This window comes from Clinocottus analis, unplaced genomic scaffold (genome assembly GCF_023055335.1).
Source record: "Clinocottus analis isolate CAN_PGR_092001 unplaced genomic scaffold, fCliAna1.0.p SCAF_28, whole genome shotgun sequence".
In the NCBI taxonomy this organism is placed as follows: domain Eukaryota; kingdom Metazoa; phylum Chordata; class Actinopteri; order Perciformes; family Cottidae; genus Clinocottus; species Clinocottus analis.
Window position 1 is genome coordinate 3,280,962 of NW_027176020.1, and position 26,508 is coordinate 3,307,469.

Genomic DNA, 26,508 nt, shown 5'->3' on the forward strand with positions numbered 1-26,508 from the left:
ATATCCAAAAGATAAAACTGTTTTTTGTGCCCGGAAGAACAAATCTCACGGTTTAATTTTAAGCCCCGCTGCTGACTCGTAAATGGTTCTGTGACTAACTTTTTTCTGTATAACAGAAATGGATTATCTGTCGTTTTTTTCCACCATTTCCAAGAAAAAGGAAGAAAAGGTCTTCGTGCATATCAATCGCTCAGGACAAAACACATCTATTCTACAAGCAACACCAACATAACACAATGTAATATAACTTGTTTTTCAGGCAGACAAACGAAACAGACAAAAATATCATTAGAGCAAAATCTTAGTGCATTTTATTATGAAAACAATGCCACACGTTAATCTACTTAAAAGAGGGAATGAGCCATTTAGGGATCCTTTCTCTTTCTCTCCAGAGAACCAAATGAATTCAAGCTTGGTAATTCCTCCCAGTAGGTTTGCACGCCATTTTCATCAGGTCTGCTCGGCCCGCCGTGCGGGTTTATGAGCAAACCGTCACTGGTCTGGGGTGGAACCAAACTACGTCCACTGGTTCTCAGAGAGGCAGTGAAAGGAGCGAAAGGGACAGAAGATCAGTGAGCGAGGCATCGGTCCATGATGCGTTTACAAGTATTTGGGAAGATCCTTCTCTACCACCTGGAATGAAAACAAGAGGAGGAGTTGACCTCAATTGTCTTAATGAAAGTGTATTAACACAAGGAGAGACATGACAATACACACATATGAACTGTTACAGTAACACACACATTCTGCTTCTTCTAATTTCTTATGAGATAATAGGAGTCAGTTTATATTAAAGTCAATTCACATTAAATCCCAAATCCTCTCTTTTGTTCATTCATTTAACTCATTCATCATGTACACAATGTTTATCTGGACAGTTTCACATGGGAATATCTGTACAAAAACAGTTTTTTTTTTCGGAAAACAAAAATACTCTTGCTAGTGTCAGCAGGTTGAAGGCAAATAATTACACAGCCACGTAGGGAAGAAGAAAAAAAGAACATAAGTCAAGATAAAACCACTATAGGATCTGTGGCAAAGTACATACACTTGGATCGTCCAAAGGTCCGTATCTCTTCACCACCTGACCCTCTCTGTTGATCAAAAACTGAAGAGAAAGAAGAAAAAGAGAACTCAAACACAGTGAATATAACTTTTATGAATCAATAATACATTTTTACTTTTAAAATGAAACACTTTTTAGAAGCGTTTCTTCAGGCTTCTTCTCATAACTACTTTGTTATAGATAGATATATAGATTTATATTCAGCTATTCTGCTATAGAGCGTGTTTACTAGCAACTATAACTATATAGTAGCAACTATGAACTTAAATGTATCATAAATAACAGAGAAAAAAAATATTTACCTTGGTGAAATTCCACTTGATACTACTGCAGAAATGAAAATAAATCACACGTTAGAAAATAACCACAAAGCAGAAGTTGATTTAGACTTTAGAGGATGTGTCGCTCAGCGTCATGTGATCATAGCGTCAAGAAGTTGTGATGTCACCACTTACTTTCCCATGAAGCCTTTCCCGTTGGGCTGCGCCTTCAGCCACTTCCACAGAGGATGAGCGTTGTCTCCGTTCACATCAATCTTACTGAACATGTCAAACTGAGCGTTGTAGGATTGAGCAAACTCTTTGATCTGAGTTTCATTGCCGGGCTCCTTCAAAGTAAAACAGGTTGAGAGAAATAACAGAACTGATCAGCACCATTCAAGCTTGTTACTTATTAGATATATAGCTTTAATATGTAATGTGTCATTTACCTGGTTTCCAAACTGGTTAGAAGGGAAGGCGAGGATGCGTAAACCTCTCTCAGCGTACGTGGCGTGCATCACTGCAAACTGAGAGTAGTTTATTGGGGTTTTACCTCATTTAGAGGCAACGTTGGTGATGATGACGACTTCACCCCTGAAGGTACAAAGACACACACGTGAATCCTGTTTTAGTGATGGAGGGCTTATGTAATGAGATGCTGAAGCAAATTTAGGGAGACAATATGTAATTGTGATACAGTAATTGTGATACTATATATATTAATCATTATTATAGAACAATATCGCTATAGTGATGCTTTGGCAACATTTTTTACTCCAACTTTCATGCCAATAAAGCCACATTTAAAAATACAAATTGAAAGGGTAAAAAAATTAAAATATTGATTTACCTGTATTTTTCTAGGGAAACTAAGTTGCCATCAATATCTGTGGCCGAGAAGTCATAAATAGACGTGGCCGTCGTCTCTATCGAGGCGGCCTGAAAGGAAGAAAAAAAAAATTGATTGATGATGAGAGCTTAATTTCAAAATGCACTTTTATCCTGCTTTGTGAATAATACATAACAAGACATTTATATTTATATATATTCCAGCAGATGTAAGTATTTCCCCCTGCGATTGCATCTTTAAAAAGAGTTCTGCATGGAATAAAGTGTACAAATATCACAAAACAAATACATTAAAGTAAATGAAAACATAAATAAATAAAGAACACATTTAATGATGAATTGGGTTCAACGAAATCGGACTTCGTCCAAGCGTGAGTTCCATAACTGCAACATAAGCCATCAGACCCTCTCTCATTTTGTTCTTACCACAGCCTGCAGCAGGACAGAGAAAAGCACAGCGGACCCTATGAGGCGCATGTCTGCCCTTCAATAAGGTCCTCTGAAGGCAGAAAGCGATGAAATCTGTAAACCGCTAGAGTGGCTCCAGCTACCCCTCTCACTCGTCAAACCACAAACGCACTACCACTCTGAGGGAGCACACGTCCCGGTGTCCTCATGTACAAGAGAACGGGGTTGATCATTAACAGGATTGACAATAGATCCACATCAGACACACGCATGCACCCCGGTCCACAGTCCAGCCCGTTACCACAACCTCATCAAGAAACAGTCAAGGCTTTATAAAAGCTATAACAAATAGGTCGTGTGGGGGTGAGTCTCATGTGGCCAGGGCAAAAGGGCAACCCGTCTGAGGCAACACATAAAACTCACAATGTAATGAGCTTAATGGGAAACAAGAAACAAGTTGCACATAACCTCCTGAACCTCACCCAAACATAAAAACCCCAAAGGCTGAGACGAAAACAAGGGTTTATTCTACCAAATAATCATAAGCTGGAAAAACAAAAGAAAAGGTGTTCAAACCAATTAGAAAGAATACATAAGTGTAATACCAGTGGAACCAGCAGACCAAGCTCTGAACAACAGATTGAGCTGTTGGACAACACGCTGATCAGGTTTTATTTATTACACAATTTCCTGGGAAGTCTACGTAGTGATCATGCTTTATGGTTACAATATAGATGCTTTGTTCATTAAAATCTGAACAGATACTTTAGTGAATGATTCAAAATAAATGTTTTTTTTTTAGAGGAAAAGTAATTTATATTTAAGACATACGTCAATTGAAGACATGGAATAAAGACACAAATACTGACTTGTTTGCATGAAAGGAACAATATTAAATAGATTTAATCTACTATTTTATGGAACGCAGTCATACTTCACTTGAGTACCTTCATTTTTAGATTTACTACTCGTCTAAAGTTTCTTTGAAGATTAATTTTTTGTTACGGTAGTTCGTGAGAATGAGTTGCTTAAAGGGACACTGGTATGATTGAAACATCATTTCCACTGCTTGTACAACAAGATATGAGCTGTAACAGGCGACAACGTTGTGTTGACAGGACATTTTGGTGCATTTCTCAAACTGATAAGCCTATCAGCTGATATCAGCTGCAGGATGATGCTGCAGGAACATCCGGTGTTACAAACCAAGCTTATATATGTGCTGACCTATGAATTGTGTCGTGCTTCAACACCCTTAATTAAGACAAGACAAGAAAGGTTTATCGAATTATTATTACTTTACCAAAATAGCATTCACCATCGATCATATGCAGACTTTAAGAAGGAAAAGCATCGGTTGGTAGTTTCGCTGTGTCGCAAATTAGAAAATCACAGTAGCCCCCGCACCGCATATACCCAGCACCGGATAGGTTAGGTTTACTTTACCGTTGAGGTTAAAACAAAGTACAGTACCATCGTCAGTAGTGCTCCACTGCTCGCAAAAGCACCAAAAGTCAAAATAGCGTACAGTGGCCTCATTGTCTCTACCAGAGAGGCCACATTTAATCTATGTAAAAAGCTGCACACGGAGCTGCTGACTCCGCCCACAAGTTTGTTGTGAAGCTGCGGCGGAAACAGGCGGATCGAAACTGTCAGAATACAATTGTTATTTTTTTTTTAAATTTTATAACTGATAATATCAGTATGATTACACTTATAGTAGTAGTACTATTACTGTCGTAAGCTTAATAATAATTGTTATAATTATTAAAAAACGTAGTTATTCGTCAAACCTCCACCCACAGACTACGACACAGCGTTGACGTCATCAACTTGCGCCAATCAACGGAAACGTGCGTCGCGTTGTCCGCAGGAGCGAAGCTGGAAAAGTTAACAACAACGAAAAATAAACTTTAAGATACAATATAGAGGTAGTTAAACATCTGAGACGATATGGATGACGAAGAGGAAACATACCGGCTGTGGAAGATTCGTAAAACTATCATGCAGGCAAGTTAATTCTTAATGTTTGTTTGGTTTAGCCTGCTAAACTTAGCATGTAGCTTATTTAAAGCAACGGTTTCGCTCTGTGATGTTGAAAATCAGAGGCTTTGGTTATTCTGTCGTCAGTTTAAGGTAGTTTATGGGATGTGGTTTATCTAGCTATTTGTTTCTAGCTGTTAATTGTGCCGGTAGATGGTCGTAAGTGCCTCTTGCTTTGCAGTACAAGCTTCTTCCAGGAAGCACTAACATACTCTCAATAGATTTTTAAAACTTTTTTATATTTTCACAAATTAAATACAGAAATTTGAAAGTGGGTTACAGGCAGGAAATAATAGAAACCTCTGCAATGCCTTTTAATTGCTATTAGAGGTGATTAACATTCCGGAAGTGATGAGCTTCGAGTCCGTTCCAGCTTAACTTTGAAACATTAACGTTTATTCTGTACTCTCACCTTTTACAACCTCAGCTGTGCCACGACAGAGGCTACCTGGTGACACAGGACGAGTTGGACCAGACGCTGGATGAGTTCAAGAGTCAGTTTGGAGACAAGCCCAGCGAGGGTCGCCCCAGACGCACAGACCTCACTGTGCTGGTGGCACACAACGACGACCCCACCGACCAGATGTTTATTTTCTTTCCTGGTGGGTTGATACCTATTATTCCATGTAGGATGGCTGGACGTGCTTTATTAAACAAACAAATACACAAAATGTCCGGGGAACTAAAATGGATTGAGCCTTAAATGTATGTCTATGCCTACACATGCAGCGGTGTGCTGTTATTATATTATTTTTCTTCACTTTATTTTTCAGAGGAGCCCAAAGTGGGAATCAAAACGATCAAGATGTACTGTCAGAGGATGCAGGAGGAGAACATCACACGAGCCATCATTGTTGTTCAGATGGGCATGACACCGTCAGCCAAACAGGTAAATGCCTGCATCATACATGACATTTCAGAGCACCTCTTGTATTCATGCAGCAACCATTTTGTCATTGTTTCGCTTGCTCTCTTAGTTCCCACATTTATTAAAATGTGTCCTTACAGTCTCTCGTTGACATGGCACCCAAATACATATTGGAACAGTTTCTACAACAGGAGCTGCTCATTAACATCACAGAGCACGAGGTAAACAACGCGCCGTAGTAAGATCCCATCGACACTATTGACAGGTTGAGAATCACATTTTAGTTTTTGATGCATTGTTTTGTCTTTCAGCTTGTTCCAGAGCACATCGTTATGACAAAGGAGGAAGTTGCTGAACTTCTGGGAAGATAGTATCCTTACAAGCATTGTGCTAGTTAGAGTAACTGAGCAATGTTTAGGGATGCAGGAAATGCACTTGGTCATCTTTGGAGTAATAGCCATCTGTAATAACGTATAAAATAGAAGCTGATTTATCTAAAGACCAACATAAGACTGTATTTAGTGTCTTTATGAGTGAACTCTTGATGAAAATATATATTCGTTATCCTCCCGTAACCTTTTTACCTCAGTAAATTGAAGGAAAGTCAGTTGCCGAGGATCCAGGCTGGTGACCCCGTGGCTCGCTACTTTGGCTTAAAAAGAGGACAGGTAACGATACGGTGCTTGTTCTAATAATGATAATACATAACATTATCATTATTACATGGCTGCATGGAGCTTAGATTTGATTAGATTTGATACCATTTTTACTTTTCCAGGTGGTAAAGATCATCCGACCCAGTGAAACCGCTGGGAGGTACATCACATACAGACTGGTGCAGTGACAGACAGGTCAGTGTGCACATTGCTCTGCTTTCTTGGTTAAATATAGGATGCAACTTTACTGTCAGCACTGACTGGACATCCACATTAAAGGTGGAACGTTTAACATTTAGTTTTTTTCATTCTTACTTTGGTTAAAGATGAGACTATGTGGGGTTTAAATGAGGTCACTCAGAAAAGTTGTCCCGCCCAAAATATTTCAACAAAACAGGAAATCAACAAAGATGTCAAACAGACATTAACATTGAATGAAATAGTTTGCACAGCCCGAAATAAGAAATCCAAAAGGGCTTTACAATCTGTACCACTTATGTTATCAGCCATAATTCATGTGTAGTCCATGTGGAGTGTAGCTGCTTTTGATAAAACATTTTGTTTTATTTTCCAGATTTCTTCCTTATTGATCATCATTTTTGGAGCACTAGTAAAACTGACGATGTTACATCCTCCATGGATTATCCTCCTGCTTTTGACTTGTGTTTAAATTGTAGTTTTTATTTGTAATTACTGTTTTTGTAAAAATAAACTATTCAAAATGTCTAAAAAAAAAAAGTCTTTTGAATGTTATTCAGTTAAGCTGAGTAGGAGAATTAGTGATTATGCAATAAAGAAAACCCTCATATTCTATCAGCCTACCTTCTTCTCCCTCTTGAAGGCCATGCTGTCGCTGCTGCACACCGAAGCTTTGAGAGCTGCTTGTCGTGCCTCACATATAAACACTAAAACCCTCCACCCACTGCAGCAACACTTCCTCTAGAGCCTCCAGGACCAGGAAGAGAACAACACATCCCCTCTGCAGCAGAACTACACACTCGATTGACAGGTTTAGTTTCACCGTTCCCCATTTTACCTGTAAAGTACACAAAGAAGGCCACCGACTTTAAAATGTAAATGTTTATTTTATAACAGACCAAACATCCATAACAAGGCAACATTTATAAGAGACGGCGAAATGTGTGTTTTTTAATTTCTCAGTGCTGAAATTCTACAAGCAACACAAAACAATATAATAAGACATTTCTTCCCTGCAGATTAACAATACCACCAAAAATATAATTCGAGCCAAATCTTAGTGCATTTTATTATGAAAACAATGCCACACGTTAATCTACTTAAAAGAGGGAATGAGCCATTTAGGGATCCTTTCTCTTTCTCTCCAGAGAACCAAATGAATTCAAGCTTGGTAATTCCTCCCAGTAGGTTTGCACGCCATTTTCATCAGGTCTGCTCGGCCCGCCGTGCGGGTTTATGAGCAAACCGTCACTAGTCTGGGGTGGAACCAAACTACGTCCACTGGTTCTCAGAGAGGCAGCGAAAGGAGCGAAAGGGACAGAAGATCAGTGAGCGAGGCATCGGTCCATGAGGCGTTTACAAGTACTGGAGAAGATCCTTCTCTACCACCTGGAATGAAAACAAGAGGAGTTGACCTCAATTGTCTTAATGAAAGTGTATTAACACAAGGAGAGACATGACAATACACACAGATCAGTTACGGTAACACACATTTTTTTCAACTTATTCATCATGTACACAACTTTCTATCTGGACAGTTTCACATGGAAAGCTCCTCCCACTGTCACCAGGTCTGTGAAGGCGAATAATTACATAGCCACGTAGGAGAATATTTAAAATAAATAAAAAGATATAGTCAAAGTGCTACAGTCAAGATAAAACCACTATAGGATCTGTGGCAAAGTACATACACTTGGATCGTCCAGAGGTCCGTATCTCTTCACCACCTGACCCTCTCTGTTGATCAGAAACTGAAGAGAAAGAAGAAAAAGAGAACTCAAACACTGAACATGAAGTTTATGAATCAATAATAGATTTCTGTTTAACTTTTAGGATGAAACACTTTTCTTAAGCATTTACAGGCTTCTTCCAATAACCATTTTGTCCCTTCATAACAGTAAACACGCTATAGAGATGGGCACAGGATACAGGAATATGATTATTTTTCTAAATGTTTCATAAATAACAGACACAACAATATTTACCTTGGTTAAATTCCACTTGATACGACTGCAGAAATGAAAACAAATGACACGTTAGAACATAATCACAGTAACTTTTGATTAGAGGATGTGTCCCTCAGCGTCATGTGATCACAGCGTCAATAAGTTGTGATGTCACCACTTACTTTCCCATGAAGCCTTTCCCGTTGGGCTGCGCCTTCAGCCACTTCCACAGAGGATGAGCGTTGTCTCCGTTCACATCAATCTTACTGAACATGTCAAACTGAGCGTTGTAGGATTGAGCAAACTCTTTGATCTGAGTTTCATTGCCAGGCTCCTTCAAAATAAAACAAGTTGAGAGAAATAAAAGAACTGATCAGCACCATTCAAGCCTCCTAATTGAACAATGCTAAAAAAAAAAAACACAAAGGTTGGCTTGAACGAAAACTTTAACTCAAACATGAGTAATCGTGTATTCATTACTCAACGAGTGTTACTTTACATTTTTAAAGAAAAGTTAGTTTTTCTCTCACGACTCCACGGTGAACGACGACTAATCAAAAAAAAGAGAAAAGTTTTGATGTATTGAAGTAAATGAGGTCTCGTGTGCTTACACACACGTATATATTTACTTATATGCTTCTATTTACTTATAGTTTTACGTTCATTCCTACATTCCTTTTTCATCATTATTATAGTGAAAAAGGCAAAAAACTAAGTAATAAATGAAATAAGGATAATGAAAAAGTAGGCTAGTATGATGATGCACATACACACACTTTTATACTTTCATTCACTTACATATTTACACACACTTGTCTACACACACAGGATATAAATAAGTGTACTAACTCTTCTCTTTTCTCAGTTTTTATGATTAAACTTTTCCCAGGAGGTGTGCAAGAAAAACAACGTTTATTTTACGAATCCAAGGTAACACTGGATGAGAACTTGAAATGCAAAACGATCATTTGGGAGGTGAAGCGTTCCCTTCATTTACTACAATATGATCTCGCTCTCTTGCCTGGACACATCCTCTGCAAATAAGATGGGAAGAAAATGTTTTTTGGGGAAAAAAAATAAATCTTCCGTCGATTTAAAATAGCAGCTGAAACTTGTGGCAAGACACTTTTCAGATCGGACGCTTGTGTCACTGCCTGTGGTCGCAACGTGCTTGAATGTCATTAAAGTGTCATTTACGCGGTTCCCAAAGCGGTCCGAGGGGAAGGCCAGGATGCGCAGCCCGCGCTCAGCGTACTTGTCGTGCATCGCCGCAAACTGAGAGTAGTTGGTGCTGCGTCACCTGGAGGTGTGCAGGTGCATCGGGATGTTTTGGATGATGACGACATCCCCCCTGAAAGTATACAAAGACACACACAAACACATATGTTTTAGTGCTTATGAAATGGGATGGTGCAGCAAGTTTAGAGAGACAATCTGTAATAAAATAAACTAAAATAATCCTTTAGTAGTCTGGCAGTGGGGAACTTGCAGGATTACAGCAGCAAGAGACACAAAGTCAAATTAAATTTAAAAAAAAGTCATATAAACAGTAAATAATCTACAATAGCATTATTATTTGTACAGACAGAATCAAATAAATGTATTTAAAAAGTATTTAAGTGACCAAAGTGATTGAAATGTTAAGTGTTTTTGTGGTCTACTTAAAGATTATTGTGATATATCGATATCTATCTATCTATATCTATATCTATATATATATATAAACACTGGAATTAAAAGCTCAAAGATTGATTTACTTGTATTGTTCAAAGGAAACCAAGTTGCCGTCAATATCTCTCGCTGTGAAGTCGTACAGAGACGTGGCCGTCTGCCAGTGCTCGAGCGGAGCGGACTGAAAGGAAGAAGAAACAACCTGAAGGACGGGAGCTTCATTTCAAAAAGCACGTTCATCCTGCGATACCAACAATAGATAAAACATTCACGTTCCAGAAGAAGTACGCATCCCCCCTGAGAACAGTGGTGGATTGATCATTATTTTACCTTATTAAGTGCAATAAAGTATGAAATAGCAGCTGATTAACCTGAAGACCACCATCAAGCTGCATTTAGTGTCTTTATGAGACTCAACTCTGGATGAAGATATGTATTTGTTATCCTCCCGTAACCTTTTGACCTCAGTACATTTCATCTTGCGTTGGTACCGAGTGATCACTCCTTTACAGAAAACAGATTTTTACAACCTTTAAATGTCACAAAGACACATCTTAAGGACACGTTGTCGTCACCGTGTGGCTCTTATTCAGGACGTTGCTGCAACAAAGTTGCAGTTCCAAACTTTCATCTATTATCTGGATTTTCTCGATCCTGGATTTGAAATTTGAAAATACAAATAAGACGCGTTTGTAAACTTACATTTTTTTCCTCACACACATGGAAGTTGTTTGCGTGTAGCGTGTGACGGCAGCTGGAATTTAAATGAACCTTTAAATGAACACAAGCACGCAACGCGTGTTCCCAGTAATCCTCCTGCTTTTGTACTAATTGTGTGAAACAAACCATTCAAAAAGTCAAATATATTTTTTCTCTGGATGAAATAATCTAATGTTTTTGTCTACATATGAAAACCTAGAAGTTTCTCACCTGAAGGATCAACTGAAACTTCTGCCAACTGAAACTTTCAGGTGATTATTCCCTCAAGAAAACGCTCATATTCTATTTCTTCAATAGATCCCCCTAAACATTAATCTAGACCTGTAAAGCAGGACAGAGCTCCATCTCCATCCTTGGTGTTGCATCAGCCTACCTTCTTCTCCCTCTTGAAGGCCATGCTGTCGCTGCTGCACACCGAAGCTTTGAGAGCTGCTTGTCGTGCCTCACATATAAACACTAAAACCCTCCACCCACTGCAGCAACACTTCCTCTAGAGCCTCCAGGACCAGGAAGAGAACAACACATCCCCTCTGCAGCAGAACTACACACTCGATTGACAGGTTTAGTTTCACCGTTCCCCATTTTACCTGTAAAGTACACAAAGAAGGCCACCGACTTTAAAATGTAAATGTTTATTATAACAGACCAAACATCCATAACAAGGCAACATTTATAAGAGACGGCTAAATTTATTTTTAAAAATCTTTTAGTGCTGAAATAAAAACCGACAGCCCTTTGAAGTGGGACTTAAGACCCAACGGTCCTCAAGCTCGCATGTTGAAACGTATCTCTGCAGCAGCAGCATGTATTTAATCATTTCAGTCATCGCATCAAACAGCTGTAAGCGCGCAGAGGACAGAGCAACGAAGCTGAACAAAATAATAAAACCTTTATGTACGCAACACGATCGCCCCGCCAGGTGCAGGCGTCGCTGGATTCTAATGAATAAAAAACAGATTAATAATCCTGTCACTCAACTCAAAACTAACAAACTTCACACACGCAATGATTCAGACAAACTCGGGCTCGCTGTCCCTGTTCTTGGAGAGGGGCAACTTCTCTCTGCACAGACGGGCCAGTGGAAACCCCGACAAGGTCAACGTGGGGGAGAACGGGTAGTTGTTGTTGTTGTTGTTGTTGTTGACGTTGAGCTCGGCCAGAGAGGCGCTGAGGTCCCGCTCTGCCGCCGTTGCCGCCGCCTCGTCGTCTGGCGGGCCGCTGTCCGGCAGCGCGGGGGGCTCCGCGGCGCCGCGGTCCCGATCCGCATCCGGCTCCGGGTCGGTCGGTGTCGCGGAGCGGCCGGACGGGTCCAGGCCGTCCCTGCAGCTCGGCTGCTCGGCGCCGTTGTCGTCGTCGTCGTCGTCGTCGTCCACGCTCGCCTCGCTCTCCTGCTTCACCAGGCCGCGGGACAGCGCCGCCCGCTGGCCGCTCTCGTCCTGCTCCGAGTCGGAGAGCTGCTCGCTCGACCCCAACGAGCTTCCTGAGAGGGAGATGAACGAGCACAACGGTGACGCAGAGGTATTGAAGTTATGCTGCAGCCCTTGAAGCCTGAACCATAACTCTATTTATTGTTCGTCATGTTTAGAGGTCGTACATAGCACTACATATTATTGTAGCCCTGATTTTTATCTTTAATTTGATACCTAACATGTTTGTTTTTTTTATTCATGTTTTTTTCTTGATTTGCAACTTGTGACCTGATATAAAACGGCTCAAATTAAGGCAAAATCTTACAGATAATTACTTTTTTTAATTCATTTTTTTAGAAGCAATATATTTTTATGACGTCTAATAAAAGGGCTCTTGGGGCTCCTGATTCTAAAACGGCACATAAATGTATTTTACAGTTTCTTATTGTACAAATCATGATATTTTACATGTGCAATTGTTGAATAAATAACGATAAAAGAAGTCAGGACGTCAGTGATGACAGGAGCAGCGTCTCACCGCTGACGGGCACGAAACGCAAATCTTTTATTTTGCATTGCGTCGCATTTACTCTCGTGTTTGCATGTCATCTGTTCACGTGACAAACAGCTACATGGAGTGTGTTGTGCACTTTCAGGGTACCGCTGATTACGATCATCGTGCATTTGCATGAACGCGACCATGAGACGTTTCAACACGCACACGGATAACAAAACGGCAACAGAAATGTGGTTGCGGTCCACTTCTTCTGAGTCACTCGGAGAAGTTGGATCAGTTCCTTCAGCATCGTATAACCTCGGCTTTACGGATGAATAATAAAAGGAATGAAAACGTACCACATCCCTCCTCCGTCTTGTCAGATTCTGGTTTGTTCGGCTCCTCGCTGCCTCCCTCCTCTTCCTCGGCGTCAGCAGAGCTCACGGCCTTGTCTTCAGCAACACTGCCCTGAACCAGGAAGGAGGAGGACGAAGAGATCGTTATCAAGAAAAACAACGCAAGCGTGTCCTTTGGCTTTTTTAACAAATATATACAAATATAAAAAACATGTAAATCAGGAGGGAGAAGCTGTATTCATATGAATCCTGACTGCGGGTCATAACTCGATCAGGAACTTGAGGTTCTGATGTAGTTTATTTATTTTCACCCCTTCCCTTTGAGGAAGCAGGTACACCAGGTTTAGTTCACGCTCATACATTATTGGCTCAGCAAGACCATCTTTTAATTTGAGTAAAACAAATTACTCTTAATCTGTTATTAGCAAAAAAAAACCTCCCTAAAGCCCCTAAAGCACTGACATAGTGGTTCTACAGCTAGCTGCTGTGATGCAAAGTACACGGTTACTTTTCTGGTGCGTGTCGTGACATTAGGACTCATTCATGTCACTGAAAAGCTTCAATGCAAATGAGACATTACCAAATATTTGGTTTTGACGTCATGAATCCACAGCAACATCTAAATATCAAATTTTATATAAAAAAGGCCACAACACAACAACAGGCTCAGCTGTGTCTGTCAGTGTCCAATAAACTAAAAAACGCATTAAAAAAAAACGTTTTTAACAGTGGCGGTATGTAAACAAACTATTTAAAAGGTTTAAAATCCTCTTTTCACCCCATTTTATTTCTGTTTTATTAAAAATAAACTGTTGTTCATTCGTGTTTCGTTACAAACGCAGTGCGTCTGGTCTTTGTGCCGAAATGTGTGTTTTCATTCAAACGCTACTGTGATGTCCACATTGAATAAACTGACTGATAAATCAGTGAAAATGAAAAAACGACAATAGATAGATGGTTTTTAAAGAGTTTCTGTCCCACCTGCTCCGTGGAGATGGAAGCAGAGCGGCAGCTTTTGAGGGACTGAGCGCTTTTGGACTGGAAGATGGACGAGTAGAAGACGATGAGGGCCTCCACGATGCGCGCCTGGTGGGGGTAGTCCACCAGCGAGGACAGGGAGATGGTGGCCCCGGTGGGGCGGGGCCGCATCAGGGACGGACCAAACACGATGCCCAAGTTACTGGGACTCATCTTGTTGTCGTCCTCCAGCTCTGAGATCCTGGAGAGGTGCAGAGAGAGTCAAAGGATCAAGGACCCAGACTTCCATCTCCCTGCTGTTTTTACTCTCAGCGTCACTGACCTGCGCAGGTGGCGGGTGATGTAGCGCAGCGTAGCGATGTTAGCCTTCGGCAGCTCCTCCAGGAGCTCCTTCAGCTTGTCCACCAGCACCAGGACCTCCGGGTCCGTGTCGGGGCCCAGGTCCACCAGCCCCTTGCCCGCCGCCGGGCTGACGACCACGCCGCCGCCGCCGCTGGGCTCTGCCTCGTCTCCCTCCGGCGTCTCCGCCTCGCCCTGCAGGCTCTCCTTCGCCAAACCCATCAGGCGATTGTACAGGCGGAACAGCATGATGGGCTCCGGCAGCTTAAAGGAAACGAGAAGAAGCGTTAGAAGAGCTGAGGGGGTTAAATAAAGAGCCGATATATTCATGTAAAACCAGATAATTAAAGTGGTCCAGTGAGAGGATGAAGAACTAAATCCTGCACACTGGAGCGTTTAGCAGCTACCTGTCGCAGGTAAAGCTTGAGGACGTTGCTGATGTCGTGCGGGGAACACTGGGACAGCTCCACCAGCTCCTTGCCGTTCTCAAAGGCCTGGCACAGCTTCTCCACGCGCGTCTTCACGCCGTTCACCCGGTAGATGCCCTGCGCGGGGAGGAAGAGGCCGGGTTTTTCAAAGAAGACGCCGTGGCAAAAGTGCTCACTTCCCACCCGACTGGAGTCACCCTTCTCACCTTCAGCTTGAGCGCCCGCCTCTCGATCTCGGAGACGCACTTGGTGATGATGAAGGGGATGCCGTCGCTGGCGCAGCCGGCCACCTGAGCGAAGTCCCGGCCGAACAGCTGCAGGCGACCCTGCAGCTTCTTGTGGCCGCACTGGATGGCCAGAGTCTCCAGGCAGCGCTTGTGACACGACAGGTAACACTGCGGGAGGAGAAGGACGCCGGTGACCTCGCGAACAATCGGGCGAGAGCGTCCGAGACGACGGGGACTCACCTCCTCGCACTCGGCCCCCTGGAAGTACACGTAGCTGTCGCACTCGCGGCACTTTGAAGGAGTGCGCAGCTTCCTCAGCCGGTGGGTCTGCGCCGCTTTGGACAGGCCGACGTTGCGGAAAGGTCTGGTGGACACCACCACGTCGGGATCCATGCCGTTTATGTCTGAAGACAACAGAGAGACACAGACATTTAAAAAAGGAAAGAAGACGAGACGCAAGTCTTCCTCTCAGGTTTTAAGATCCGTGAGGCTTACTCGAAGCTTCAAACGAGGTCACGTTCCCGTCCTTCTCGTCCGCGTCCTCGTTGGACGACATCGTTCCGGTGGATGACGTGCGGGCAATTTTACTGATGTCACCTGGATTAAAAACACAGTTGAGAACACTTCCGCTCACATGTGAAGATAATATATCTTCTGGGTCATTTAGGAAGGACTCTGGTGCACGTTTCACGCCAGGTTCTGCCCTCACTTGTGCTGGCGGTGGGAGACTCGAGGCCTCCCTCTCCTCCCACGCTGTCGTCGCTCACTGTCGACCCCCACGACTTGTGGCCCAGCCCTGTGGAGAAGACGCGTTCTCTTAAATACATGTTGTTTACTCTTGAAATACGGAATGAAATGAAACCCCAAAACTCCTCAACGGGCCTGAAGGCCTCACTCACTCTTGCGCTGAGCCTCGGCGTCTCTGTTGTCGCCCGCCGCCGCGTCCGTCTGGGTCGTCTGCTCCGTGTTGAAGCTGTCGTTCCTCAGTCTGGGGCCGTGGCTGCGAAAGCGGAACGAGAAGAAAAACGTTTCAATCTCGAAAGGTTTCAATTGGAAAACCTGGACAGTCTCGGCCCGCAGCCCTCACTGTGACGACGAGCTGGAGGGAGAGTAGTTCTCGAAGGCGTAGTGGGCCGTCGGCTGCTCCGGCAGCTGCAGGTCTCGCACGTGGGCCGCGTACTGCTGGCCCGGGTCGTACAGCTTGCTGCTCTCGCACAGCGTCTGGTAGTGGACCGGCAGGGCCACCGTCTGCATGTGCATGAGCTGGTAGTACGAGATGGTCGCCTGGGGGGAGGAAACGCCGCTTTAAACCTCCAATATAGTGTAGAATATAGAGCGAGGAGAGAGGAAACAAGGTAAGAAGTTGACACCAGGTGTGTGTGCGTGTGTGTGTGTTCACCGAGCGGAGGGTCTGGTCGCTCTGTTTGATGACGTCCTGCAGTTGTCTCAGCACCGTGACCTTCGTGTGCTCCAGCTCCAGCTGCTGAGTGGTGGCGTCTGCGATGCACGTCCGGTATGTGGCCTCCGCCTCGTCCGACTGCACGCACACACACACACGCACACACGCGCAACAATTTATTGATTAAACATTTTAAACACGACCCCCCCCACCGGAAAAAAGAACGTGAAGCTCTAAATATGCAACTTTAAATGTTGATGAAGCTGTGAAACAGACTTGAAAAGAGAATAAAATGAAGTCGTTGGTCAGAACCTTGTTGCGAGCCTCCTCCTCCACCCGCTTCTTCTTCTCCACAGACTTGGCCGTCGAGCCTCCTCCCTCCTCCTCGGCCCGGCAGGCGGCCGTCTTGGCCTTTTCGTACTCCTCGCAGCGCACCATGTAGACCTGCTTGGCTTTCCGCAGGTTGACCTCGCACTCCATCTGCAAGCAGAGAGTCGGTGTTGGCCTCCGTGAGGGGAAGAAGAAGAGCAGCGTCACGGCCAAACGCTCGCTCAAAGTGCACACAAGTACCAGTTTTCTCTTGGCTCGAATCCAATGCTCCTTGATCTCCTTCCGTCTCTTCTCGTGCTCCTGTTTCCGCTGCATCAGCGGCTGCACGGGAGGGAGAGCGTTAGCATGCACACACACACACAAGTTGTGCATGTGGCGACACACGTGTGTTTACCTGGATGAAGGTCTGTGTGTGCAGGGTGGTGTTGGCCTGCTGCAGACCAACACTCTGCTCCTGGTCCTGCTCCAGAGCCAGAGAGTAGATGGAGAAGAGAGGCATGTGGGGCTGAAGGGAGACCACACGGAGAGAGAGAGAGAGGGACGGAGAGAGAGAGAGAGAGAGAGAGAGAGAGATAGAAAGAGAGAGAGAGAGAGAGAGAGAGAGAGAGAGAGAGAGAGAGAGAGAGAATGCTGCTTCACTTTAAAGTTCATCCTAGTGGTCAACGTTCGATCATCACACATTATCCAGCGAGAGGGATTCAAAAGGTGAAATAAACGGAGGGTTTACGTGTGTTATGCTGTGTTTGCAGGACTGGTACAACCTCTGGAGGCCTTTGGAGAACTCAGACTCTGGTCACGCAGAAGAAAAGAGGTGTGAGCAAAGATTACCTTGCAGAGTTTATTGCAAAAGTTGCAAAAGTTCGAAGGGACAAGCTTTGTTTCGAGGGAACCGGTGCGATGTAAACAAAATGCTTCATCTCTGCAGCAGCTTTATATTAATGTGATCGACATCTCTTCAATTCATCATTCATTTCAACACAATTATAAGTGTTATGCTCATTTTCAGTCGCATAACCTCATAAAATGATATTAAAAAAAATAAATTTAGCGAACTGTAATGAATTGTTTTTGTGTTTAATATTGTATTTCATTATTTAAAGTATAATCCTGTGGAGATTATGAACTTTTATAAAGTTTCACCACATAAAAACACAGATAAACAAACTAAACAGTAAAAAGTAAAAAAGAAATTACATAAAAACTAAAATCAAACCAGCTGATTGCAAAGAATTCAGAGCTCAAATGATCCGTAATCCTGTTCCTAATCCGCGTTTACAACATAATCTGGTTTAAAACCAGCAGGATGACGATGAACTGGACTCACCCAGCGACGTCCTCTTCTCCACGTAGCTCATCAGGTCCTTCATGTACTTGGAGATGGTTTTGGCGTAAAGCAGAGCCGAGTCCACGCCGCCCTCGCTGTTCTGCAGGATCACGTCCACTTCCTCGGCTCGGCCTGCGCGCCAACACACACACAGACACACACACGGTCACACACAGACACACACACGGTCGGTGCACAGGACCAAGCGGGGCGGTCGCAACCGGTTTTAGACGAGCAAAGACTCAGTTACGACTCTCACGTGGTGCGTTTCATTTCGGGGATGAGTCTTTATTTATTTGTCACCACTGTGTTTAACTCACTGTGGTCAAACTATCACTTTTTAAATCACCGTTTGAAACATTGCTCTGAGATTAGCAGTGACTTTCTGGCCCTCGAGCCGCGACACATCGGTGCAGCGCAGTCTTTACACCAGCAGGGGGCGACCCCACAGTGTGTGGAACAACATGGACATTTACATGAACTCCAATAAATGTTGGAGCGCCCCCTTCTGTCAGAAACAGGTGACAGGGAACACAACAAACATGTAGAAGCTTTTTAAAGATATATAAGAACAAAAAGAGGGCGTGACTGCAGGGACAGAGGTGGAGAAGAGTCACAAACATCCGCCACGAGGGACAGACGAGTGCGTGGACGAGCGGCGGCGGAGCGGCCTTACCCATGTCCTGCAGGTCGCTCCTGAACTGACCGCCGTCGCCTCCATGTCCGGTCGCAGCGTACAGGTTCTCCATCGACTGCACGGAGAGATTAGGAGATTAGAGGCCGTCATCGACTGAGTGAGGGATGCGTTTTAGTTTCCACCGTCCAGTGGAAATACTCTCGGGTAGTAATTCTTTCTGCTGCATCGGCGCCATTTGCACGTTCTAACTTGTCAAAATTAAACAATTAAACGTGTGCGTCTACTCACACACACGTTTAATATTCAGAAAAGGTGTGAGGGTTAATCTCAGATGGAAGATGGCTGCATATGAACAGGACTGAATTTACGTGTAATGTCGCCGCACGGCATCAATGCTAATGATGCTAACAACGCTAAGGATGCTAACAACGATGAGCACCTTCAAGTGGTTTACCCAAAACTATAACATATATTTTGCTTTTTACTTTTAGTACAGAGCATATAGCCACTGCGCAGAGGATTGTGGGTAAAAATAGCCAAAGAAGCACGTTGCGTTAGATTAGGACATCCTGGTACTTGTTGGCATACTGCGCGTGACAAGCTAAATACTTCTCCTGCATGCTAAATATGGGAGGATGGGTCTCGGCACGCTTTATCTCCTCGAGGCCTTCAGGAGACTCCAGCGATGCGACTTCCTGTTGACCACGCAACACGAGGAATCCACAGTCTTTGAGGACGGGGGTGTCGGGGTGACACGACGGAGTGAAAAAATGCCGACATAATTTGAAATGTGTCTTTTTGACTCGCCATTTCAGGCAATTTCGAAGAAAAAGTTGTATTTTTATGCGTAAACTCGGACAGACTTCTGGTGGATTGTAGTCATATTTCATGGCGAAGTGACGGGAGAGAATCTTTATGTTTTTACAATGCAAAACTTGACTGTCTCAAAGAGATTAGTGCTTGATTATAACATGCACGCTGCAGATTATTTCCAGTGTGCGGCAGCTCACCCGGCTCCTCTCCGTGGGCAGCAGAGAGAGCAGCGTGCTGCTGTCCACCTCGCCCATCAGCAGCTCGGACACGCTGAGGAGAAACACAACAGAGACGTAAATATCAAACGGACCTGACGAGAGGTCACGGCGGAGAGCGTGGGGGTCGGTAATCAATCATTAATCATGTGTTGGAAAAAAAAGGGACTGAAAATGGCAGATTAGAAGAAAAGAGGAAGGAAGGCCTCACGGAAAGACTCCAGAGCTACGAACATGCAGTCAGGAAGTGATCACACACACACACACACGCGCATACACACACACACACACACACACACACACACACACACACACACACTGGGATGATCTTACTGCAACGGTCAAAGAACTACTTCTCCTTCAGATTCAGAATCCTGTCTATTTGATTTAAGTAAGAAATACAGAAGAAAAACTGAACATGTGGACAATATATGTGAATTAAAATGAGAGCTGGTGCAACTTTTAGAAGCAGTAGTTTTGCTAACAGATTCCTCTTCCACTCCCTGTTGACGTTGACGTTGATTATTATTATCATTATTATTATTATTCTTCAGGCTGAGCAGAATGCATCTCTGCGTTTGGTCTGTTGCTTCGTGGCAGTCGAGTCGCGCAGAGGAAGAGCGGAGGAGCGAATGAGGAAACAGACGTCGGGCAGATCTCAACCGTCTCCGCCAGCTCACTTCCTCCTGAAGCTCCGTGTCGGACGTCTAAACCCTGAAACGCCACCGACGATCTGATGAAGCGCCGGTGCAACAATTACACAAACAAACACAGTTCTCCACTCGGGTTTTACGTCTATTTAGTCGTGATGTTTTATTTTTTTAAAGACTGAAAACATGAAAAAAAACTATCAGGCAGAAGCAGAAAAACACTCCTGATTTGACGGTTTTCATAGTCGACGTGTTTCAATAATGCGTTTGGTCTCAAGTAGAACGTTCTGGTGATTTGTTATCGCCTCCGGTCTGTAGCAACCTGCCAGGTAGTCGACAGAAATTTAGAGTTTTGGTTTTGTGTCATACGCTAGAAGCAAAAAAAAGAAGAAAAAAGAACCACTTCCTGTTTTTCGGTTCAGCCTCATGCAAATGTGTCACCATCGCTGCACTTTGTCTCCAGATTTCCAACAACAGACTTTGTACGCAATGTGACACACACACAGATACAGAGAGAGAGATAAAGAGAGACAGAGAGAGAGAGAGAGAGAGAGAGGAGGTGCATCAGATACTCACTTGCTGCTAAAAGCCACTGCGATGGTTTCAATGGCCTTCTCAAAGTCCTTTTTATCCGCCTCGTTACAAGCCTCGTAGTGGAAACCTGAAAAATCACAACGGTGCATGCGTTCAGGTTTCAGTGCTGACCAAATCAACTCACACACACACACACACACACACACACAGATCAAACTGCACGGCTATTAATGAAAGACATCTCGTTTAAATGAAAGCGTTCATTTGCTGAAACTTCAGTTAAATGGCTGAAGAAGATTCTCCGAACTTTGTCACTTCGTTCACACTGAAACACGAAGCGTCCCGGTACAAACGAGTGTGTCACCAGGAAGGAGAGGGCCTGGTGGCTGTGAGGCTTTATAGTCTCTGACGACTGACCTTTGACCTTGGATATGAGCTTGCCGGCGGCGGTGAGGATCTCCACGGTGTTGAGCAGAGGGTAGGTGTTGATGACCTGACGCAGCACCCGGAGGACCTCGCCCAGGCACTCGTGAGCCACCGGCCGCTGACTCTCCCTTTTACCTGAGGAGGAAGAGGAAGAGGAGGAGGAAGAGGAGGAAGGTGAGAGGAGCAACGACAGTAACGCAGTGAAATCTCAAAAGACTACAACTCCTTGTAAATGAATGCAAAATCATCTTTTAGTGGATATTTTAGTAGAAACAGGCCCACAAATGTTGAGAACTATTTTCTCTGTCACCTAGAATTTTAATTTTTTAAATTTTTTTAAAGGTTATATAGGTAGGGATTCATCATGAAACGGCTTTACTCATCTTGTTTTGTTCAACGCTTTTTTCTTCTCCAAATACTTCACACAATGAATGTTTGTCAGAGAGACTGAGAGGAAATTACACAAAGATGTTTTGGTAGAAACGCCCTTTTTCTCTCCTCGATCTCGCCAGAGAAACAAGTTGTGTTCAAGAAAAGATAAAAATGTGCTTCTGAGGCTGCGACACATTGTGTTTGTTACCTTCGGACGGAGCGTCCCCCCGTCTTTATGCTAAGCTAAGAGGCTACTGGCTGCACGGCAGCTTCGCATTCACCACACGAGACCGCCATCGACCGGCTCTTCTGGACGGCTTCCTTTCTTTTTGTAAGTCGGCGCGCGGCGGACGAAGACGAAGACGAAGACGACGACATGGAGACGAACAGTCTGAGTGATAACGAGAGGCCGAGTCCGGCGAGCCAGACGGGTCGACGCTCCTCTGCTTTGATGTCCCTGCTGACACGTTTGCAGCCTCATTTCCTCCCATCACACAAAAAAAAAACACACACACACACTAGTTTCGGGAACTTCTGCTCTTCTGTGAGTCCTCTTCTTTTATTTCTGGCGTCGCTCAGAGAGGAGGCCGGCGGGCGGCCGCTCCTCCATCCTCCCACAGGCCGTCTGAGCCAAAGTGTGTCAGAGCGTCTGCGCTGCAGCGAAGACGACAAGAACACGGTGACCTGAACACCGCACCGGAGGGGATGTGGTCATCTCTATTGTTACGCAAGATTAGCAACTAATTATGGCAACATCTGCTTTCTGCGGCTGGGAAAACAAACTAAAATCTCCTTAGTCTCGGTTGGTTTGACGTTAAGGAAGCACCTCCAGATTTAGTGGTGCGTTGCGATGGGGAGGAGGGGGGAGGGGCGACACGAGGCCTAAACTCTGATCCTGCAGCCGATTAAAGGGGCGACGAGGTGGAGGAAGCGTGGCTCGTCTGTCGAAGGCCATCCATCACGGCTTCCTGTTTGGAAGGCGCTCCCTGGGTGGAGAACGAGACGCGACGGGGCCAGATAACAACGGCCAGAAAGACGAGCGCACCAAACCTGTCCCGCTTGATCTGAACCACTGAACCGCTTCTCAACTCTGCGAGGGGGGAGAAAAAAACAAACACAACTTTCAGCAGGAGGTGGAGTCGACTCCGAGGAGGAGATGCTGGAGACGTTTCCACCATTTTGCGCCTGCGTGAGAGCGAGCGAGAGGCCGCCAGTAAACCAGAAGCGAGCCGGCTTCCTGCTGGAGACGAGCCCGCGGTCGACTCGGCGGAAACGCAGCCCCTTCACCTCAGACGCTCACCGAGACGCGAGCACGACTCCTCGTCATCGGAGGAGACGACTGATGCAACATTTCCCACCCCAAAAAAAAACTATTGTTGACACCTCAGGTCCTCTTTTGTGAAATTGAAAACGAGCCTGGAGCTTCAAAAAGCGAAAGGGGAAGAGGAGACGAGAGGCCGTAGTGTTTCGTTCCGTCTGCAAACGTATTCTAAATGTACACAACATTAAAAAATAAAAAAAACAGTTGTCCTGTTTCACACCTGAGCGAGCAGCCTGAAGCCGCACGCTGTCACAATGAATCTCACTCCGCCGCTCGACATGCAAATAATCACGTCCACCATTTCTAAATGGGATCTCTGATTGTTGTTTTGCATTTATTAAACCAGCTGGATGCAGAAGTCTGCCGGGAATTAAAAGAAATGATGACAGCGCTGCAGACCTCCATGCACTAACAGACAAAGTCGTCAATTAAAAACACCTGAATGTGTATTTGGGACGTTTCCTTCTTGCAAAAATAGCCCGAAATCTAAAACTTGACTGAATTCCTTGGCCTCCACTCAGCTCAGAGAGCTCGCTCACCTTCAGCCAACACGACGTCCTTCAGCTTCTCCACGGCCTCCGCGAAGCGCGCCACGTCCCTCAGCAGCGCCGGGATGTCCTCCACCTCGATGGCCGTGCTCTCCGGGCCGTCGGACGGGGTCGTCGGGGTCGTCGGGGTCGTGGCCCCTTTCCCCTGGCCTTTGTTGAACACCCAGGACTGGAGCGGGAAACCTGAGGGAGACGGTTCATTTATTCATCTATCCATCTCTTTAACGGCCATGTAAATTTGCACATACATGGAATTAGACGCCAGTTTCACTTGGCTCTTTGTACTTATATACAATACACAAGATAAATATAAAAAAAGACACAAAAAAAGACATTAAAGAAAACAGAAACAGTAAAACAGTAGTGCTGGACGAGGTCTAAAAACAATTGTAAGAACAATTATTTGCAAGTTTAACATTTAACAAACCTGCAGTAATTTGCAATTATTTACATTACCGCATGGAAAACAGACATTTTGGCGTTTAACACTTTGGTTTTCATAAGTTAGACCAAACCAGACACAACATGTGAGGCAGTGAGCTTTAGAAAAGATGCCAAATGGAGAATTTAGCTTCCTTTGGAAAGAGCCAGGCTAGCGGTTTCCCACCGTTTTAAGTCTTTATGCTAAGCTAAGCTAACTGGCTGCCAAAAATAACCAACGGGCGCGAGAGTGGCGGCAATTATCTGGTACAACTCTGACAAACCGTGAATGAGCTACTCCTTTAAAAAGCGAGGCTTTGCTGCTCTTCTCCGTTTAATATCGTCGTTGACTCAACTTGAAATATCTTAAAATTCTGGACAGATCACGTGAGAATGTTGCCTTTGTCTCTGGGACATTGCGATGGATCGTTTTGGAGACTAAACCATCAACGTCTGCAAACCTCTCCGTATATTTTGTGCACCGAATTTGCGTTCCCGTTGCGTCTCAGGTGTGTGTTTTCTGCACATTTCATGAACTCGACAAAAGACCCAGACCTGCGGCGCTGGCGTGTCGGCTGAGCGCCGTCGGCCTCTTCAGGGTGGCCACGGGCGACGGGCAGCCCGCCGCCAGCTTGGCGTGCTGCGCGCTGGGCGTGCCCGGGCAGGACGCGGAGGAGTCCTGCAGCCCGGCGGACGTCGGGGTGAGAGTCGACGAGGAGGACGACGACGACCAGGACGAAGAGGAGAGGCCGGCGTCGCCCGCATCTCTCCGAGGCTGCTCCTGCAGGCTGGACAGCTGAGCGAGAGAAGACGAACAAACAAATCATTTTTAAAAAAGGGTCGAGATGATCACATGACTTCCTCGCCTCCCGGCTCGGCCGTGGCGGCGTGAGGGCCCGAACACAGCGCCGCTTGTTGTTGGTAAACACGCATATGGAGAGACTTTCACAAGATCCTGCGTCGCGTTGTGCAACACTTCCTGACTCCGAGCTGCTGCCGGGTGTGGCAAACAGACACAGAAATGACATTTATATACTCGGAATAAGACGACAACAACAAAAAAAGTGGTATTCTTTCCAAAGACACAAACTTATTTTGCTAGTTTAGTGCATCTTATCTGCCACTTATAATGAACTTTAACAGGTAGAGTTGAGAGGCTGACAAGAGACTCTGTGGCAAAGCCAACTGAACACACACACACACACACACACACACACACACACACACACACACACACACACACACACACAGGAACGTACCTGCTTAAGCCATACGTTGCACTTGTTGGGCAGTATGTCCAGTCTGTCCTTGGCCTTCGGGTCGGCTTTCTTAACCCTCTGACTGGACGAGTAAGGGTTGTTGACCCGTTTCAGCATGTTTACAGCTCAGAGCCCATTCTAGCGCGAGCACACGGCCACTATTCTTTAATTTTCTCTTTTTAAAATTGAAGTTGTTTAACTGACTCACTGCAGTCTCACCACGAGGGAGTACGCTGCTGCCTATGAGAGGAGCCAGATGAGTCAGTGCGCAGTCACTCCTGAACTCTGCATAAAAGGTAGTTCCACATAGTCAACTATTACACACACACACAGTCAACTATTACACACACACAGTCAACTAACACACACACACACAGTCAGCTAACACACACTCACACTAAACTTCTCTCTCTCTTATAGTGCCATCTATCTCCCTTTGTCCGGAGCCCTCTCTGCAGCCAGTCCCTGTCCAACTGAAGGTCATCTGACTGACACACACACATACACACACACAGGGCAGCAGTGCGCGCGAGGCACAAGAAACCAGAAGTGATGCTCGCGCTACTCACAGACGGCGCGCTGCTCTGCGGCCCGGGGCTTCCTGTTCGGCTCTTCTTCGAGATGGAGGGCGTCTTGATCAACTCGCGCTTCTTCCGGGCGAACATCTTCAGCGTGCCCTTTCCGTCCATACCGGCTTCTCGGAGCTTCACGCGCAGGTCCCCGACCCAGCCGGCGACTCGCCACTTGTGCGCTGCTCGTGCGCCAACGCCGCCGCCGCTGCTGCTGCTGCTGCTGCTGCTGCTGCTGCTGCTCGCGCTCAGCGGGTGCTGCTCGGTGCCATCCGGGCCGACGCGCAGCCACGCGAGCTGTCCTTCTGTGTTCCTCCGCCTCCTCCTGTCGCCGCTGCTGCCGCTGTCGCACATCGAGCCGCGCAGGCTCACTGGCGCAGAGACAGACGCGTCGCCGCAAACGGTGCGTGCGCTCCTGGCATCCGCTTTGCGCGCGCGCGTTCACTTTACCCCTCCACCCCCTCCCCCCTCTCTCTCTCTCTCTCTGTCTCAACGGAGAAGGGCGGAGTGATTTAAATAGACTTTTTTGGGGGGTTTTGTGGATTAATTGCGTTTGAATCACACTCAAGACGCCGCGTCCTAGAAGTTGAAACACTTAAAAGTGACTTTGAGACGAGTTGCCGCAACACAAACACAACAACCGCTGCTTTGTTCAGTCATCAGGTCATCCTTCACACACGTGTGTGTTTCCTACATGTGACCTGAAGCTTTTCACGGTATCCTTCCGCCTCCGCGTGCACCTGCTCCTCACGTCAATTTACAAACTGAAAAGT

At 45.2% G+C, this 26,508-nt stretch overlaps 3 protein-coding genes and 1 pseudogene across 6 annotated transcripts; 1 reads left to right on the forward strand and 3 right to left on the reverse strand.

Annotated features, from left to right (window-relative positions):
* Window positions 1-287: 287 nt before the first annotated feature.
* gpx4a (glutathione peroxidase 4a) lies at window positions 288-4,183 on the reverse strand. Of its 3 annotated transcripts, none has more exons than XM_068593050.1 (7): window positions 4,057-4,183; window positions 2,177-2,265; window positions 1,776-1,920; window positions 1,522-1,673; window positions 1,369-1,393; window positions 1,049-1,108; window positions 288-633 (listed from the first exon to the last, which is right to left on the reverse strand). In XM_068593050.1, the coding sequence occupies exons 1-7, from the start codon at window positions 4,120-4,122 to the stop codon at window positions 601-603; spliced, it is 570 nt and encodes a 189-aa protein (XP_068449151.1). In that variant the 5' UTR covers window positions 4,123-4,183; the 3' UTR covers window positions 288-600. The 3 variants fall into 3 exon arrangements, with proteins under 3 accessions (XP_068449151.1, XP_068449150.1, XP_068449152.1); XM_068593049.1 differs by having other exon boundaries at window positions 4,030-4,183; XM_068593051.1 differs by lacking the exon at window positions 4,057-4,183 and adding an exon at window positions 2,602-3,979.
* A 247-nt stretch (window positions 4,184-4,430) lies between these two features.
* polr2eb (RNA polymerase II, I and III subunit E, b) lies at window positions 4,431-6,835 on the forward strand. The gene is made up of 8 exons (XM_068593013.1): window positions 4,431-4,593; window positions 5,054-5,228; window positions 5,400-5,515; window positions 5,635-5,715; window positions 5,806-5,864; window positions 6,084-6,162; window positions 6,273-6,345; window positions 6,725-6,835. Exons 1-7 carry the CDS (start codon window positions 4,537-4,539, stop codon window positions 6,336-6,338), a joined length of 633 nt encoding a protein of 210 aa, XP_068449114.1. The 5' UTR covers window positions 4,431-4,536; the 3' UTR covers window positions 6,339-6,345; window positions 6,725-6,835.
* An 869-nt stretch (window positions 6,836-7,704) lies between these two features.
* Window positions 7,705-11,082, reverse strand: LOC137795464 (phospholipid hydroperoxide glutathione peroxidase-like; annotated as a pseudogene).
* A 261-nt stretch (window positions 11,083-11,343) lies between these two features.
* On the reverse strand, window positions 11,344-25,884 carry arhgap45b (Rho GTPase activating protein 45b). 2 transcript variants are annotated; one of them, XM_068593058.1, is made up of 24 exons: window positions 25,736-25,884; window positions 24,463-24,703; window positions 23,479-23,670; window positions 21,238-21,381; window positions 20,863-20,947; window positions 19,619-19,691; window positions 18,648-18,723; window positions 17,972-18,103; window positions 17,375-17,436; window positions 17,042-17,152; window positions 16,888-16,968; window positions 16,630-16,797; window positions 16,318-16,455; window positions 16,006-16,202; window positions 15,818-15,918; window positions 15,628-15,714; window positions 15,414-15,515; window positions 15,159-15,322; window positions 14,898-15,086; window positions 14,671-14,808; window positions 14,247-14,527; window positions 13,928-14,165; window positions 12,950-13,058; window positions 11,344-12,165 (listed from the first exon to the last, which is right to left on the reverse strand). In XM_068593058.1, the coding sequence occupies exons 1-24, from the start codon at window positions 25,853-25,855 to the stop codon at window positions 11,696-11,698; spliced, it is 3,699 nt and encodes a 1,232-aa protein (XP_068449159.1). In that variant the 5' UTR covers window positions 25,856-25,884; the 3' UTR covers window positions 11,344-11,695. The 2 variants fall into 2 exon arrangements, with proteins under 2 accessions (XP_068449159.1, XP_068449158.1); XM_068593057.1 differs by lacking the exon at window positions 25,736-25,884 and adding an exon at window positions 25,167-25,596.
* Window positions 25,885-26,508: the final 624 nt, after the last annotated feature.

What these genes read in the sequence shown, in the direction of transcription:
- polr2eb (XM_068593013.1), top strand. Translation starts at nt 4,537, where the DNA reads ATGGATGACGAAGAGGAAACATACCGGCTGTGGAAGATTCGTAAAACT. An exon ending in TTCGTAAAACTATCATGCAG is followed by an intron (nt 4,594 to 5,053) that starts GCAAGTTAATTC and finishes TTACAACCTCAG; the next exon opens with CTGTGCCACGACAGAGGCTA. An exon ending in TGACACCGTCAGCCAAACAG is followed by an intron (nt 5,516 to 5,634) that starts GTAAATGCCTGC and finishes GTGTCCTTACAG; the next exon opens with TCTCTCGTTGACATGGCACC.
- arhgap45b (XM_068593058.1), bottom strand. Translation starts at nt 25,855, where the DNA reads ATGGACGGAAAGGGCACGCTGAAGATGTTCGCCCGGAAGAAGCGCGAG. An exon ending in CCCTCCAGCTCGTCGTCACA is followed by an intron (nt 15,919 to 16,005) that starts GTGAGGGCTGCG and finishes CCGCTTTCGCAG; the next exon opens with CCACGGCCCCAGACTGAGGA. An exon ending in GGCGGGCGCTCAAGCTGAAG is followed by an intron (nt 14,809 to 14,897) that starts GTGAGAAGGGTG and finishes CTCCCCGCGCAG; the next exon opens with GGCATCTACCGGGTGAACGG.